Consider the following 17,550-nt stretch of genomic DNA (forward strand, 5'->3'; position numbering starts at 1 on the left):
GCAGTGAGTTACTGGCCCAGCTCTGGAACAGGCAGTGTGTGCACTCAGTTTTAACACTTGTTCTTGGAGCTGCAGGCCTTGTCGACACTGCTACTGTCCTGCACTGCAATTTTCTGGCTTGCCTGTGTCGAAACACACCCACCCACGCACCCCCGACAGAGGGGTAGCGGATTTAGTCTGTATGTTCAAAAACAAGAAGTCCTGGGCACCTTATAGACTAACAGATATTTTGGAGCATAAGCTTTCGTGGGCAAAGACCCAATGAAAGCTTATGCTTTAAAATATCTGTTAGTCTGTAAGGTGCCACAGGACTTCTTGTTTTTGAACACACACCTGAGTATAGCAAGTTACAGCACCGTAGAGCACCAATAGGGTGGCCAGCCATCCCTCACTGTGTGGGACAGTCCTGAATTCCCCTGACAAGTCCTGTGCCCTGCATTCGTGCAGAAAATGTCAGGGAAATTACTTCCCCCTGCCAGGGTTCCTGCAGCTCGGGCTGCTGGCTGGGGCGTAGCTGCAGTGCTGCAGGACTCCATGGCTCATTTTTGGGAGACTGACAAAGGACAGGCAGTCCCGGCTGGGGATCCCATGGCTGGGACTGCCTGTCCCAGATAATTTTTTTCAAAACTCTGGCAACCCTAAGCACTGGTGTAAATGGGGTTCTAGCATTTGGAGCTCCTCATTTAGGTGGTTTACACGGAGTGTGGGGAGAGCTCTCTGAGTGCTGGTGCCATGGTCATACTTTCACTTTAAAGTGCTTCTGATGTTTTAAGTCTAGATTTAGCCTGAGAGAGAGTTGTGCTCTTCTCTGTGGCATGGGCTATCATATCAAGAGCGATCAGTAAGGCCCAGAGTTCCTTGTGCATAGGCAGTGGGAGGGGCAAAGCACACTGCTGACGGCACAAAATATATCTAATTCATTCATAATCACAGACACACACACGCACCATACTGCCATGTCCAGTGGTGGCTTTAAAAACAAATCAGGCAGCTTGAAAGGTAAGGAGGTAAAAAAAAGGAACTAAAAGAAGGTGGTGATGACCAAAATGTCCTTTTTTTTCAAATCCGATAAGGCAGTCAAGCAATATACTAACTAGGGAAGCAGATGAGCAAAACTAAGATGAAAATTATTTTAATATAGAGTCTGTGGCACTGGCAATTGATGACAAAGAAAAGCTGTCAGAATATGCATCATGTGACGACAATAAACGTTCTGAATACAATCATGCTAAAGGTGATATTGCATAACTATCTTCAAGCATTAGCTAATGCTTGAAGATAGTTATGCAATATCACCTTTAGCATGATTGTATTCAGAACGTTTACGAGAAGCAGGAGAGAGTTGTGTACAGTCTGAGTTTTGTCTTTTCAAAGACCCAGGTTTGTGGTCTGAAAACAACATATTCTATCCATTAAAAATTTTTGTTTGTTTGTTTACTTTTTGGTCTCCTGACTTTTGAAGAAATACAGAAGCCAGAAAAGTAAATTCTAAAAGATGTTAATGGGCATATTTTTTTCTGAATTTCTACTAAACATAAGACTTTCAGCAAGATAGGAAGGATACCACAAGACTAGCAGTATAAAAAAGCCGCCATTCAAGCATTGTGCCATTTCTACGTCAGTTATATCGTGGAGGAAAGCACAAATAATGCAGTAGGCTGGCAAAAAATGAGGGATATTCACCAGCTGTGAAAAAAAAATGTGTAAACTATACAATAAACTTCCTGATCATGAAAGGAGTATACAACAAAACTTGCTACTGCTGTGGAAGAGTTATAGCAGTAACTGTCAGGTGGACCTGGAGTGGACAGTGAGATTCAAAAATATCAACAGGAACTACAAGACAGAAAGAAGTAGTGGAAAAGTTGTTGAATGTTACTTTATTTGTTGCCTCACAAGGTTTTGCATTCCCAGGAGAAAATTGGATAGGTGACTGACCCCTTTCTTGGAATTCTTAAGATGATGGTTATGAGTGATGTTGTCACAATGATAGGCAAACAGAGGGCTGAGCAATAAAAGGACAGGCTCATTTGTTCTGCGAGAGTCAGAATGAATTTATTGATCTCTGTGGTGAGCGTACAGAAGGCCATCCATCTTTGCAGAGCAAGAAAAGGACATTTATCATGGTACATGTGATGCTATTGCTGATGCTTCTTGCCATGAACAACTTGTTAGTACTATGATTTGTAGCTCACAACAAAGACAGTGGTACATTTTAATATTAAATAAAAGTTTCTTGAGTTTATCAACTTTGATTTTTAAAACAGAAAACAGATAACTGAAATGCTAATTGGCAGCTTAAGGCAGCCTAACATTCCTCTGGATGATTATAAAGGATAATGATTTGATATGGTCCTAACATGTCTGGGAAAATAACAATGTTCAGCCTGCATTACGTCCAAACATGAACTTCCTGTGCATTTTTGTCATTTCCCATTCACTAAATCTTGTAGGGATTAATGCTGCTGCAACCTGTACTGAAACATTAACATTTCTGGTTGTGTTTAGCAACATTGTTATCTTTCCCAGTGCTAGCCAGGAGAGGTGGAAGATTATAACAACACCGGTTATCCATCTCTCTACTCAGAAAGCATTTTCCAGGTATTCTGCGTGCCCCAGAATGTGCTCTTGAATTAAACTTGACACGTGGCTGATGCCGCTTTCAGTCATCTGCTCGTGAGCTGCTATTTGGATCTCTGAGGGGCAAACTTTGCCTTCAGTTACACAGTTGGCAGATGTGGCACAACAGCTGGAAATTCTAGGATGCAAAGGATGTTATAACAGTAGGAAAAACCTGCAGGCTTCTCGCATAAGTGTGTTGTTAGTACAACTAAGATGAAATTACAACAATTGCCACTGAATTCAACTCAGTGGGAGTCTTTCCACTACAGCCCAATCCATCTCCACTAAAGAGTCTGCATGAGGGATAAAGGGCTTGTCTACACTACCTCCCTATTTCGAAGGGAGGATGGTAAGTAGGGTGTCGGGAGATTATTAATGAAGTGTTGCGCTACATATGCAGCACTTCATTAAGCTATTTCTCCACCACGGCAACTTCAAAGTGCCGGCTGGTGTGTAGCCGCGGCTTACCCGCTGGTACTTCAAAGTCCTTTTACAGAATAAAGGGACTTTGAAGTTGCCCAAGCACTTCAAAGTACTGGCCAGTTAGCTGTGGCTACATGCAAGCCAGCACTTTGAAGTTGCCGCGGTGGAGAATTAGCTTAGTGAAATGCTGCATATGCAGCGCAGCACTTCATTAATAATCTCCCAGCACCTTACTTACCATCTTCCCTTTGAAATAGGGAGGTACTGTAGACAAGCCCAAAATGTCTGATAACATTAAAAAGATAAAATATGTGGGGAAAAGAAAATCCTTTTTCCACACTGTGCATCTATTTCCTTCTAATTGCATATTACAAGAAGTAGCAAGAAAACAGAAAAATGCAACACTAAGGGACTTTTTCAGCATACATAATTTTTATTCCTTTGGTTACTGACAATGTTACTGTAAAAAACAGCACCTTTTCTGGAGAGTAAAAAAATTAATAAAATATCTAGCCTTTTCAAGGTAAACTTTGATATACATACAGATAGATACAGAGATCTAACAATATTAATAGTCACAACACGCACAGAAAAATAGCATTCCTGCTTTATGCTTGAAAAACAAGCATTTTCAGCTGAGCTGGTGAGGTTTATGAATGAGTGCAAAGTATTGCAGGATTTTAGCTGTATTGTAAAATACATTATGTTTTATCCTTCATATAAAAGCAAGTAGATCACCCCCCAGTGCACGCCACCCCAACTGATCAGAGGTATTTGAAATTTTCTATATGATTTCTATTCTTATTCTTAGAACTTGAATTTATGCATCTGACGAAGCATCTTTTTGCCCACGAAAGCTTATGCTCCAATCTGTTAGTCTATAAGGTGCCACAGGACTTCTCATTCTTTTTAAATTAAGAATGTAATGGAAATGCATGAAAAACAATTTATTCAAATAAGAATGAATATACTGTGCTAATAAAACTCAAATGGAAACATAACTCAGGTAGTAAATGTATATGCAACCCACGAGTGTGAATAATTGTCCTTTATCCTCATTCTGACTTAATTCATCCTGGTTAAAATACCACATTTTTAAAAGAACTTTTTAAAAATATCCTTGCATTTTACTGTTACTTTTATTAAATGCTCAAGCAACAAGAATGAGAGACAGAGCCAAACCAAAATACAGAATCCAAAACTATTTACATTTGGCTCAGGATTCAGACTTCACATTGTAGGTCCATCTCTTGAGAGAAAAGTATGTTCTACCAGTACCACTCTATTATTGTGTGTTATTCTTTACTGCATGGTCCTCAGAAACATAAGAACCCAAATGGCATCTAACAAATTTCACGTTAATCGAGAATATTCTGTATTTTTAAATGTTTAATGTTTGTTTTGTATCAAGGTATATAAAATGGACAACCATTGATGAGAAGTAACATTGCTTCTGAGGGAAACTGGCTCAATTCACTGGTACACAAGGCTGAATGCAATCACCATTTTCAGCTCAACACACAGAAGAATGGCAGTCAAGCTCAGAGCACATTTGCGAATTTAGAGATTAGTCCTGCAAGGACACAGTGCACAGTAGCTGGAGCCAAAGAAGCACTAAGCACCTGAATATTCCCATTGACACTATTCATGCTTAAATTTAAGCATGTGCTTGTGTTTTCCTGAAGTGGATGAGAATGCTAAACACCTTGCAGGATGGAGCACTTTGTAATTTTGAAAGCAACAGACTACTCAACTGGCCTAAAGGCCCCTTGTTTTTATCCATTCGCTAAGTACAGCATCATACTGTTATGACAGCATTTCAGCTCTGCCAGAAAAAGGACCATCTCTTGGCTAATGGACCAATATAACTTTCAGTGAAGTCATGGGCAGGGACTCTATCAACTGACTGTACCTGAGGTTTAGTTAGGTCCTTTGAGATATAAGATGGGCTACTTAGTGCTTGGATTCCCAGCTGAGACTGCCAATTAATGCCAGTTGTGATCGTGTAATTGTAAATATGTGACAATACTAAAATTACCCCAAAGTTTAGCCCAGAAATGTGACGTAATCTAGAAACTTGTGTACTGTAAGCATTATGTAAGGTTTTTATTGCATGTTGTTCAGTATTTGAACTTGCCACAATGATTTTCAGTTTTAAAAACTAATTAATTTACAATACATACTTTTTCATCTAAAAATACTCATTACATAGCAAAAATCATTGGTTATTTACCCAATATAAAACCCTAGAAACAAAAGTTAAAAATGTTTTCTTATAATCCTGAATTAGGTGTAAATAATTGCACTTGGGGTTTCTATCTTAACTTTTAAAAGTCCCTGACTTATAGGAAAATAGAAGCAATTTGTAGAATATTAAAAGAAAGAAACAGGTTATACAGATAATTCTTCATTCTTAAATATTGGTATATCCTATTTCAAAACTCAAAACTGATACTAGATCAGATCTTTATTCCCATTTTATAGCAGCTTATGCCACAAATCCAATTAATGTTAATGGGACTTTTTGGGGAGTCAGGTACTACTCAGTCTATATATGTTTAATTTCAATAACTATTATTAACTAAGAGTGCATGAATTACTAAAAATAGCACTAATGAACCACGACTCTGGAGTAATAGGCCCGCTAACTGAGCCCTATCCACATATATATGGTTAACCTTTTATAGTAATACAGTACACAGTTTGAATGAATAAATTTCACCTGTACTCCATTTCTGTTACATAAGGAATTTTTTATACTGAGACTATAATAGTGCAACAAACCCAAGACGTACTTGAAATGACCAATAGAAATTATAGATGATTACTGTTGAATGCCACAGTGTTAACATCCTGGGATTCTGAGTACATGGGATTTCAGGTCCTTTTGTAGGTTAGATACAAGGGCTGCTACTGCCTATTGCTTCTTTTTATGAGCAATTTATTATTTATATTACAATAACACCTAGATGCCCCCCAGCAGAGTTGAAATTCCATTATATACACAAAAGAGACAGTTCTTGCTTCCTCTCACCAAGGGCTTACAATCTTCTCAACTTCCAGGACTGAATTACCATAAAGTAGTTATTTTTCCTATGTTCTTTGATACGCAAATGGGTAATACATACAGATCAACAAACCCTAAAATTGATTTCAGTTTCTGTAATAGTTCAGATGATCTGCTTCCTGTATCTTGCCAGCACTTTTATTCTATGAATATTTTATTCTGATCAGACATGACTATTTCAAGGACTACATGTCAATCAACAAAATTTGGAGATTTATAGAGATCTGTAGAGTTCACACAAAAATTAGTGTTTTCTTCAAGTGCAAAGACTAATCCCAAATGCAGAAAATGCTTCTGTAGTATTGGTGCATAGATATTCCCATGGTGTCCAAGAAAACCGCAAGATTGTTCTTTCATGAAGCAAGTCTGCGTATAGCCTAATGAAATAGGTTTTAAAAGATGGAGAAAGTGAGAGGGAAGGAGGTGATTAAATCTTGTACACACCATATTAAAAAAAACTTTTGCACACATCTTACTATACAACCAACGAGTTCAGTCATGGCTGACTGTGTCCCCCAGGCAATAATTTTAAAAGGGGCTGTAACCTAAAGCCATCTCTATGGTTGACAGCTTCATTAAAGAATTCAGCCAGGGACATAAAATGACCTTTAAGGCCTGGAGATTACCACCTACACCCAGTAAATGTTGGCTGTCAGGCAACAAACGCTTATGCTCCAAAATATCTGTTAGTCTATAAGGTTCCACAGGACTTCTTGCTCTCAAAAATACAGACTAACATGGCTCTCTCTCTGATACTCCTCACAGAACAGTCACTCGGAAGCCAGACTGATTTTTCTTCAGGTCTTAAGGTAAATTATGGCTTTTAGAGCCAGCTGATGCTTAGTGGATGGGGAGAGTAGGTTCAGGTAAAAGCAGTAAGCCTTTGTAGGGTAGAAGCAGGCATAAAACCTTGATGGTGTTGGAGGTGGCAATGCATGAATGCACATGGCACCTGCTACACTATCGAAAAAGATTCAGGGTGGCTTCCCTGACTAGCATTGACTGCTAGGTGCACAGGGAGGGCAGACTTTGGGCATCCCACAAGCCACTCTGTGGCTGTGCCACGGTCAATATTTTCCTTGGATGGGCCAGTCACCAACCAAAGTCTGTGTAGCCCACAAGGCAACTATCATGTTTCAGTTTTTTCATTCATTCTTGGTTGGCCGCATATATCAGCACCACTCATACTGCTATAGTTAAGATAAAAAACAGCAAGTATCATTTACGTGATCAAAAAATAGCTCCATACCTCCTCCTGAACATCAAGTTCATCCTCAAGTTTGCCTGCTTCGGTGAAATCTGTTGGTTCCTTAGATTCCTGCATCAGTGAAATCTTTGCAAAAAAGGTTAAAAAGCATTGTGAACAAAATGAACATTGCAGCAGTGCCAATAAAGTTATGTTGCCACAAAAAACTGTGGTGAGGTCACTGCCTCCGCTCATAAAACCTACTGCTTACTCATAATTAACAAAGTTCTTTTAGCTATTGGAATAGAAGCCTGTGCTTTTGATGCAGAAGGCCCTTGGCAACCATACTGGTGATGAGTCAGTGTCTGTATATATGCAGCCATTAGTTCGTTAGTAGACAACCTTTTTTAAACTACATAAATACTGCAGAGTAATTCTTCACGAGTCAGATATGACAAGCAATTATGACCAAAATTTTAGGGCCCAACATTACTGTATTTGTATGGAGAGGCATAATATTTGAAAGCCTCTTGCGGAGTATGGGGCTTAATCCATATTTAGGAGGGAGGGAGAGCTGGCACTAGACATTAGCAGACTAAATAATTGCTTAGGGCCTGAGCAGGTCAAGGTGTCTCCTTATTCATTATCAGTATGTGTTATGGGAGCCCAAAATATTCCTGCCTAGACCCCCAGTAGGCTAGCATTGGGTAGAGGCACAGTTAGAACTTCTGGGACTCCTTGTTATGCACAGAAGATTTGAATGAATCTGTTTAATGTTCTAAAGTACTTTTTAGAAACTTCAGGCAGCACTGATTCATTCTGTGTTTGTGCTGTTGTAAAGGTGATATGTGGGGGTGGTATGCAGGGTCACATTCCCTCCATTGGTTGCTTGGCTTGGACTGAGCATGCTCACAGACTGAGCATGCTCAGTACTACTTCTGAAGCCCACTGCCTTCACTGTGCCCCTCCTGTGTGCTATTGGTAAGTACAGGTCCTCTCTGGCAGTGCCTAGAACAATCTGGGTCCTCAGCCTATGTTAGTGCAATATAAATGATATACAGTAAATAATCTGCATGCCATATAATATACAAATTGTCCAGTTTATGAACAGCTTGTGTGAACATCATTTGCTTTTTTCAAAACAACTCTGCATCTAGATTGTAAAGTTTTTTTCCTTTACCAGAAACAGTGAAACATATTTACAGCTAGGATATGGTACAGAAAATAAATTATATATGGGTCTCACCTTTTCAAAAATAGGATCCTGGATGTCTCTGTGCATCATTTCATTCTGTATGTAAAGCACAGCATCATGGACAGTCAGGAAAAACATGTCTTTTTTGATGTTATCATCAAAGAATCCACATTGTTCCAGCTTTGTTATGATGTGGTCTGAACAAAAAAAAAAAAAAGAGAGAATTTATGAAGACTGATGCATCTCAAATTAACTGAAGAATTCTGTAAAAATAGAGATCAACAATAAATTTAACTTCATTTCTAACTAAGATGCCTTTGAATGCTTGCAAACGCAGCCAGACAAAATTTAATTCATTTCTTTGTTGAAAAGAACAGTTCAGTTCACTTTTAACTACATTTACTAAAAATAAATACTTCCACAGATACACCCCATTTTACGCTGAGCATTAGTGATAAAAGTTATATGTTTACCTTGGTGTGCTGCAATGTAGATGTTCACATCAATTCTCTCAAACTCTTTAATTATCTGAAAAAGGGTGTGATTTGCAATAAATGTTTTATTATGCACACGTTTAAAAAACAGTATTTGTAGTCACAAAGATTAACTACATTTGCACCCCACAATCCCAAATCATGTGTTCTTTTATTCATAGCAACACAGGAATTGTCAGAACCGAAGTCCTTCTACTCCAGTATGCTATGTCTGTCAGTGGCCAGTCTGTGATCATTATAGGCAAAGCTGAGTGCCATGAGGCAATATGTAGTGGGGGCATGAAGAGCTACGTGCCCTCCTAGCAGCTGGCCTATGTAAGGAGCAGAAGAGGTGGAGCCAGAATGTCTTCAAGCTGCTGGGAGAGCATGTGATGGGCTGCCCGTTGCCAAGGCTCAGCTTCTGAGGACAGCAGCAGAGCAAGCCAGAGCCCTCTCCTGTCCTTCCCCTCTCTCCCTCCCATCCTGGCAGGCTACTGCTGCCACCCATTCCCAGCCAGCCTCTCTTAGAGGCATCTGGCTGTGCTACACAAAGAAGCAACCAGGAGTGGCTCCATCCCACTCCCCGCCAGGGCCAGTTACCAAGGAGAGTCTGGGTAGAGAAGGGAGGAGCCAGCACAGTGGGAGGACAGAGCCTCTCCGACTCCCTGTAGGTATCATGAGGTGGAGAGAGCATTGGAGCTGTGGATTGGGGTAGGAAGGAAACACATGGGATAGTCCCATGTCCTCCTCTTTAGTTTGTGCCTCCCCAATATGGACATTAAACTATGAGTATAAAACACAGTATTGAAGATAATACCAATGTATAAACACAAGGAGGCCAAATTAAAGTTGCACAGGGCATCCTAATTCTGGCGTTTTCTATCTAATATGTAAAGGTTTGTCTTTACAACTTAATAATATTTCTATTACAGATATTTTAAATTAATATGTAAAGACACCAAAATCTACCTGTGGTTACAGAAATGTGAAAGATGTGTCACAAACCAACATACAATGGGAAACTAAAACTTAATTGCAGCCAGACTGTCCCAAATTAACATGCCAATGATCAGATATTTTTATGCTGAACAGCAAAAAACAAAACAACAAAAAAGACTTACCCTTCTCATTGTCTTCACAGCTACAATATCCATGAACGCTACAGCTCCAAAGTCAAAAATGAGACTGTGGATAGGCACTTTAGGGACATTCACTTTCACTGGGAGTTCTGAATTCCAGTCCACTTGGATCTCTACTTCTTTGGTTGGAATATTAAGATCTTCAGGATCACGAAGATCTTCATCAGGCTCAAAAGCTTCATTGGTAGCTCCAGAATCACTGATGATGCCATTCTAATTGGAACAGATAATATAAGTAATATATCATTTCATCTCAGACAAAGATTTTAGAATTTTTCCATATCAGCTTATGTTTAACCAATAACAGGGGAAACATTTTTCTCATTTCTTCATGACTGATTCTGAGTGCCACTACTTAAATGGAAACAGAGGCAATAATTAGCCCTTCCCCTGCATACAGTGTATTTTCTCTCCTGTTTTTTTATTCATTAAGACTGTTTCTACATATGCCACTTTCTTTGAAAGTGGCATGCTAGTAAACAGCCCAAAATATGCTAATGAGGCACGCGTGTAAATTCCCGGCACCTCATTAGCATAAGGTCACATGATTTGGAGTCCAGAAGAGCATCTTCTGGACTTCAAATCATGTGACCTTATGCTAATGAGACACCAGGAATTTACATATGCGCCTTATTAGCATATTTTGAGCCGTTAATTAGCGAAAGTAGCATGTGTAGAAACAGCCTAAGAGAGGAGATCCATATGGGAAAACAATGCACAAGCTTCCAGTTGAAAACCCCACCCTATAGAATCCTTACAGCAGATGTTATTCTTCTTGCATGATATTTATTGTGTTTGCTACAATAACAATCCAAGGGTCAAGAGTTATTGTCACTTAACTGAACATTTGATTGTGTAAACTTGAAAAACACCCACAAAATCTAGCATCCTAAGTACAGTATCTGCACCGGCAAAAATTGATACCTCGTCCCAACTTTCAAATATGGTATTTTCAATAGGATGTCTACACTCTGCTTTTGAACACTTCCATAAGCATTAATGACATACATGGACATTTTATATTTAGGATAAATGTTGCCCCAATTTAGGCAGCTGTGGAAGACCCCATCTGCAGGAAAAAACAATGCAATTTTTCTGCATACAGGGGGCAAGATATAAGGAGCCCGTGTAAGGGACATGCACTCTCTGTGCACCAGAATGCAGCTCTGAAGGCAGCTCTGAGAGAAGTGCCAGTCTATAACTTCTTAAAACAGATTCAGGGATGAGGAGAAAGAGTAAAGTTAGGAGCAGGTAACCCACTGCATCCAGATAAACTGGCTTTTCTCTCCCCTCCCCAATACACTGTGGGCACAGCTGCCAACAGTCACCCCAACCCCAAGGCGCCATGGGGAGCCACAGTGGAGTTCTACTACTGCCTGCATGCTGCTGGGGAAGGGCTCTCTTTTCCCCAGGCCCTGGGGAACATTTTAAGGTAGAGTTCACTAGCTGAGATCCAGGTCCGAAGATGAAGTTCAAACTGACACCTCGTATTTGCAATTTGATTATCCTCTTCAGGTGCCCATGTTTGAAAGTATTTTCCATTATCAGGGGACCTGCACAGACAGTTAATTAAACATGTTATCGGTCATTAGTGGCTTCCTAACACGTACTGACCAGATGCATTTTGACTCTGGAGCAGCCATGGTGTTCTATAAAGGTTCCATGCTGCAGTGGTGTATTAGAGAGCACTACGCTGCACGACTGTACACTTTGGGCTCCTCACTGATCATCTCAGCTGGGGGAATGGATACATAGTCCTGGGTCCTTTCCTACCCCTTTCCATACAGATCCACCAACTGGGAAGAGAGGAGGAGGTGCAATGGAGGCAATTGCCAAGAGGTCTGAGTGATTTCAAAGGGTGCAGCAGGGCTAAGGCAGGCTTCCACCAGCACATCCCTGGTCCCTGGAAGGGGGTGATGGCTCCGTGTAGCCCCACTGATTGGCTAGCAGGCTTTCTGCTTCTCATGTACGTCGAATATTCGCTGTTAGTTTTTCAGGCTAGCTGTTCTCCAAATTCCTTTTCTGTCTTTCCTCCTTATAGGTCTATGCTATAGGGAGACCATTAAGAAATACATTCACCTACCCTTCCTCAACATCTAACAGAGCCCAGTCTGCTGCCTTTTGGGTGAAGGTTGCCACCCTCTGGGGACACAGCTAAACATTTTCATTGCCACGCCAGCACGGATGCCCAAGTGTAGTTGCCTCCAGGGATGCAGGAAGTAGAGAAACTGGACTGCCCTTAGAGATGGCGATCGAAGCTGCTTCATTACTCTGCTTCCCCATGGTTCCTACCACGCAGTGTGTGGGGGGGGTGGGGGTGGGGAACTGAACCCCACTGCCAGCCCCTACCCACCCAGGGCCCCATGGGCTAACTCAGTATGGTGGACCCTGCTGTTCATAGGATGCTTAGGGCAGCCACCGTGGGGACCCCCAAAGTGCAGGGCTGAGGGTGGTCACCCTTAACCATCCTATGGATGGGACAGCTCTGCACACACTTCCCCCAGCACACTGGAATGTGCTGGCACAGGTGCAGCACTAGCAGCCAGAATCCACTCTAGCCCCACTGCACTGCTGCTGGTGGCAGTGGGGACCCTGGGGAGTTTTAAATGACTTGAGGGTGGCGGGCAGGGCTGGGAGATGTGCAAGGGGAGCATGGGGTGTCAGGTGGGTCTGGGACAGGTACACAGATGGTGTGAATCACGTGGAGACACACACACACACTGGAGCCGTGCCACAAGGGGATACCTGCTGGCCCAGTGGGAGGGTCTGAGGGCTGCCACTGGCCCTAAGGTGAATTCAGTTTGAGGCCCCAGATCAAAGCTCTCTCTTCTTTATTTTAAAAATGAAATACATGGAAGCTTACATCACTTGACTGTGAACTAAAACAAAGCTGGTTTGCCTAATTTTAGATCTATTAGCCATGACAGTAATACTTCAACAAAGAAAATAAGAAAAATTAAATTTTACCTTAGTTGCTTTTAATTTTCCCTTTTTGATCAGTTTCTGTATCATCCTCAGTGCTTTGAGCCTCTTATTATACACCCGAACCGCATCAAATCCCACCTACGAAAGCCGGACAAAGTTATTAAAATTATTTTTGTTTTATATAGGCAAACAGCTGTAGAAATTAAATAGCAAAGCTCAGAAACCATCACAGATTACTTACGGTGGATTTCAGGCTGCTTTTCAAGCCATCAATATTGGCATAAAAAATGGGACTGGAAAATCGGAGAATCTTCACTCCTTCTGGTTCAACAACCTATTATTAAAATAATTTTAAGGTCAAGCATGTACATTTAACTAATCAGCAACAGCACCTAAACTTAACCTAACAGAGCATCAGTTTGTTAACTTACCAAGAATCCAAGTAGGTAATTAATGAAAATAAAAAGAAGCTGATGCTGGCTACCTTCACTCTTAATACAATGGTTTAACTCCCAGAAACTGCATGCAATGTGGTCTGCCCACTTGACTCCAGGTGGAAGGTTTTATGCTCGCTGAGATCCATTCCCTTCAGGAGCAGCACTTCCAAATTAAAGGTAATTTGAAAAAGAGCAGCCATGGCCTGGGAGATAGAACTCTATACCTCACCTTGGCTTGTAGTCTGCCTTTGGGAAAATAACCAGTCCAAAGACACTTACGGTTTTGTATCCCTTGACGTTCTTATAGATGTCTGTTCCAGGGATGTTCCCAAGGTTACCCCAGGAGGGACTAACAGAAATAAAAAGAAAACATGGTGTGAAATAAACATCCAGTTGAGGAACTCATAACATGAGATAGCTCATAGGTGCCAACTTCAAGGGTGTTCTGGTGCTGATGCACCCATGGGGAAAAATAGTGGGTGTTCAGCTGTTTAGAGGGCCCTGCTGATCAGCTGTCCAGCAGGCCCTGGCAATCAGCACCTCCCACCCCTAGGTGCTAGAACTAGAGATGCAAGGGGTACTGGCACCCCTCTGGCTTAGAATGATTTCTATTACATACAGGATTTATCATCTGGTTCTGTGGCTCTCAGCACCCCACTATGAAAGGTGTTCCAGCTCCCACTCATTGCTGAACAGTTCTTTGGTGGCAGGCAAGGGGCACCTGGAGGGAGGGGGAAGAACTAGGAGACGACAAGGTGGAACAAAGGCAGGGTGTGCTCTGAGGAGTGGGCAGAGCGGGAGCTGAAGATGCTGAGCGTGGGTGAGCCCTTGGAGGAGAAAGTGGAGTAGAGGCAGAAGGAGGTTGACTGAAGGCCAGGCCTCAGGGGAAGGGATGGGGCAGGGGTGGAGCACGTCTGGGGAAAGCCTCAGCGATGGCTTGTGACACATCGCCTTTTACAGAATGGTGAGGCTCAGCAAACTGAACAGCCCCAGCAGGAGGCTAGTCATGGGATTCACTTGACAGGTAGTAAGCACTGGCTCAGAGGTGATGCACTTTGGTCTGTGCAAGGGAGGTCAACAGAAATGCCAGGCCACTGGGCAAGGTGCGGGGGGACCCCAGCTCCATGCTCCTGGATGGGGCAGGGTCTTGGGCAGAAGGGGTGGGCCTGGGGGCAGTAAGCCCTCAGAGCCACTCAGAGTTTGCCACACAGCACTCCAGAGGAGACGTAAAGGGCTCAGGGCTCCAGCCACCACCTCTCCTGTGAGCTGCAGTGGCAGCCGAGAGCCACAGACCATTTTTAATGGCTGGGCCCTGGGACAGTTCCTGCCATCTCTGCCCTGTCAGTGGACCCGGGTCTGGGTCAGCTCAGACTTACTGACTACACCATACCCTGACACATAGCTATGGACTGCCCTTGATGTCAGCTTTGCTCCCTGGAGTCCAGCCTGAAGGAAAGGTGTTATGTTGTATATTCAGCAAGAGAACTAGGAGAGGGTTAGGGAATGGCCGAGGAATGAAGCAACATCCTTTTGTAAGCCCCAAGGCATCGTGACCACCGACAAGGGAGAGGAAGTCTCTACTCTACAGCCTTAGCTGAGAGCCAGTGGGTTTTTAGCTTGTGTGGTAGAGCCCAGGGTTTTAGCCCCAAAGGCCACAGATTCATTCCCTCCCTCTGGACTAGGCTGAGAAGCCTCATTTAGGGTGTGTTTACACAGCAATCCTATTTCCAGAACAGCTAATGACATCTGTTATTTCAAAATAACTTTGCTGTGTAGACCTACCCTTATTCTTCTACATGTTTGCTCCCTTTCCTGCTAGGCAATGAGGGAAATATCAGAGCCATAATCAACAGCTAAAATGTGACCAGGGTTAGTTTTAACTCGGTACCATTTTGCTTCAGTTTGAAAGCTTTTATCCCTTTTAAGGTCTCTTTTTCCTTCCCTGTGGGCATCTTAATGACGGATGGGTAGGTGAAAAAAAAATAGAGTGCTTAATTACACAAATACTGCATGCCTCCTTTACAGTAGTGTGACTACAACCCAGTATTTTCTGGCTTTGGACTCTATGAACACTCTCCCAGAAACAGAAAGACAGAGCTTTCCTTCTCTGCATTCTCGTGGCCAATATGACTGATTTGCGGTCATCTACTCTCTCCTTTTCACTGAATTCTCTTACGTTTCATGATATAGCTCCTGACTGCCAGGGGTATTGGAACAATTTTTATACTCGGGGTGCTGAAAACCATTGAACCAAACTGCAAACCTTGTCATAATGAAAACCACTTCAGAAGCAGCATCCCTAGTTTTAGCACCTCTGCTAACTGATCGTGCTGTTTTTGTGTTACTTACAACTGAATTCTCACCACAACTGTCAGTAATGCAAACACAAGGCCAGCAAGCAATCCCACATCAAGCCCCAGAATGATGGCTGCAACACATGTGAAAACCCAGATCATCTAGAGAGAAAAGGACAAATACAGTGTTGCTGAGTCAAATAAAAAGAAAACAGCTTCTGATTGTAGCAAAGAATCACAACACCAAATAACAGCAACAACAGAATTTAAGCATGAAGATGGTCAAAACACCCACATTATCTGCTGACTTCTGTAGTAAACTCTTCCTTTATTCCCAGGCCAGTCTTGCCCATCTCTGTTGTGTGTACTACTCGTACCTGTATTTTAAACAATAAATGGGAATGCTTTTTCTACAGTAACAAAACCTAGCAGGGATTCAGGAAAGGAGATAAATGGTCTAGAAATAAAGGGGAAGACAGATCCTGAGGTAAGTCCAGTACAACATACTCACATGCACTCTCAAAAAGCCTCCTGCAGGCAACAGGAGTGATGAGCAGACCCTGACTGAGGGGTTGGGAAGGATGGAGAGAGCTGGAGGTGTTTAAAGTCTGACGTTTTTCTTGTAGGGTCCCTGCCAAAGTGGATCCAAGAATCTGGGCAGCAGCAGATGAAAGTGTCTCCTAGAAACCGGTGGCATGTATAGTCCTCAGGAGCTCAGGGAGGTCCTGGAATCCTTCCAGCCACACAGCTTGGGATCTGTCTGCTCCGAACACAGAACGCTGCCCTCCCAGGCAGGTCCTGGACAAACTGCTGCAGCTTATGAGAGAGCCTCAAGGATTTCAGCCACAAACTGCACTACATGGAAACTGCCAACACCACTGACTCTGCTGCCAAACCGGCTGCATCCATTGGCATCTAGAGAGAAGTCCTGGGCACCACTTTGCCGCTCTCCATGATGGTAGAGAATTCCTGCCTTGATTCCTGGGGCAATGAGCCCTTAAGCACCGAGTCCCAGGTGTTGTCATTGTCATAATACCCCAGCAATGCTTGCTGGTTGGTCACATGCACTTGTAGGTTTGGCAGGAGAATATACCTTCCTACCAAAAAGATTGAGCTTTCTGTACTTTTATTTTCAGGGGTTGTGCTAGATTGCCCCAACCGGCCCATTCATTAGCAACTGAGACCACCTGTGACCTTGGTGGAGGGTGAGAGTACATATACTCAGAGCCCTTGGCAGGGGTGTAATGCTTTTTGTCTGCTCTTTTGAATGATGGAAGCAGAGAAGATGGAGTTTGCCACAATGCTCAGATAAGTTCCAAAACTTTTCCACTCACTGGTAGAGAGCCAATTCAGCCAGAGCATTGGTGCCAACTTCCTTCATTCCCTTAGGGTGTCCCACTCAGATGAAGGCCCCACCCTAGTCCATCCCTTTCTCCAAGGCCCCATCCTTGTCCTTTCTCTTTCTTCCCCACCCAACCCTTTACCACCACCACTCTCCCCGACCTCTACGTACTAGGGTCCTCCTTCCCCAAGTACCTCCTTCTTCCCAGCCAGCACCTCCTACATGCCATGGAATAGCTGGTCACAGTGGCCAGGAGGTGCTTGAAGAGAGAGGAAGGAGTTGATTGGTGGGGTCATCAGCAGGTGAGAGGTGCTGGCAAAGCGAGAGGAGGATCAGGTGGTTGCTAAGCACCCACTAATTTTTTTCTTTCGGTGCTCCAGCCCTGGAACACCTAAAGAATCGGTGCCTATGAGTCAGCATGTCGAAGAGGCTGTCTATAGGCTCTTG

The 17,550-nt window shown here is 42.7% G+C and overlaps 1 protein-coding gene across 1 annotated transcript in view; it reads right to left on the reverse strand.

Moving 5' to 3' along the window:
• Positions 1 to 3,319: 3,319 nt before the first annotated feature.
• SLC26A4 (solute carrier family 26 member 4) overlaps positions 3,320 to 17,550 on the reverse strand; it is a 40,884-nt gene continuing 26,653 nt past the window's right edge. Inside the window, exons 13-21 of the mRNA XM_075016374.1 lie at positions 15,817 to 15,923; positions 13,747 to 13,816; positions 13,272 to 13,364; positions 13,073 to 13,168; positions 10,088 to 10,318; positions 8,967 to 9,021; positions 8,545 to 8,690; positions 7,362 to 7,445; positions 3,320 to 6,489 (exon numbers count right to left, since the gene is read on the reverse strand). Coding sequence (XP_074872475.1) covers positions 6,466 to 6,489; positions 7,362 to 7,445; positions 8,545 to 8,690; positions 8,967 to 9,021; positions 10,088 to 10,318; positions 13,073 to 13,168; positions 13,272 to 13,364; positions 13,747 to 13,816; positions 15,817 to 15,923 — 906 coding nt within the window. The 3' untranslated portion in view covers positions 3,320 to 6,465. The remainder of the gene's footprint in view (positions 6,490 to 7,361; positions 7,446 to 8,544; positions 8,691 to 8,966; positions 9,022 to 10,087; positions 10,319 to 13,072; positions 13,169 to 13,271; positions 13,365 to 13,746; positions 13,817 to 15,816; positions 15,924 to 17,550) is intronic.

The sequence above is a fragment of the Carettochelys insculpta genome, chromosome 1 (assembly GCF_033958435.1).
Source record: "Carettochelys insculpta isolate YL-2023 chromosome 1, ASM3395843v1, whole genome shotgun sequence".
In the NCBI taxonomy this organism is placed as follows: domain Eukaryota; kingdom Metazoa; phylum Chordata; order Testudines; family Carettochelyidae; genus Carettochelys; species Carettochelys insculpta.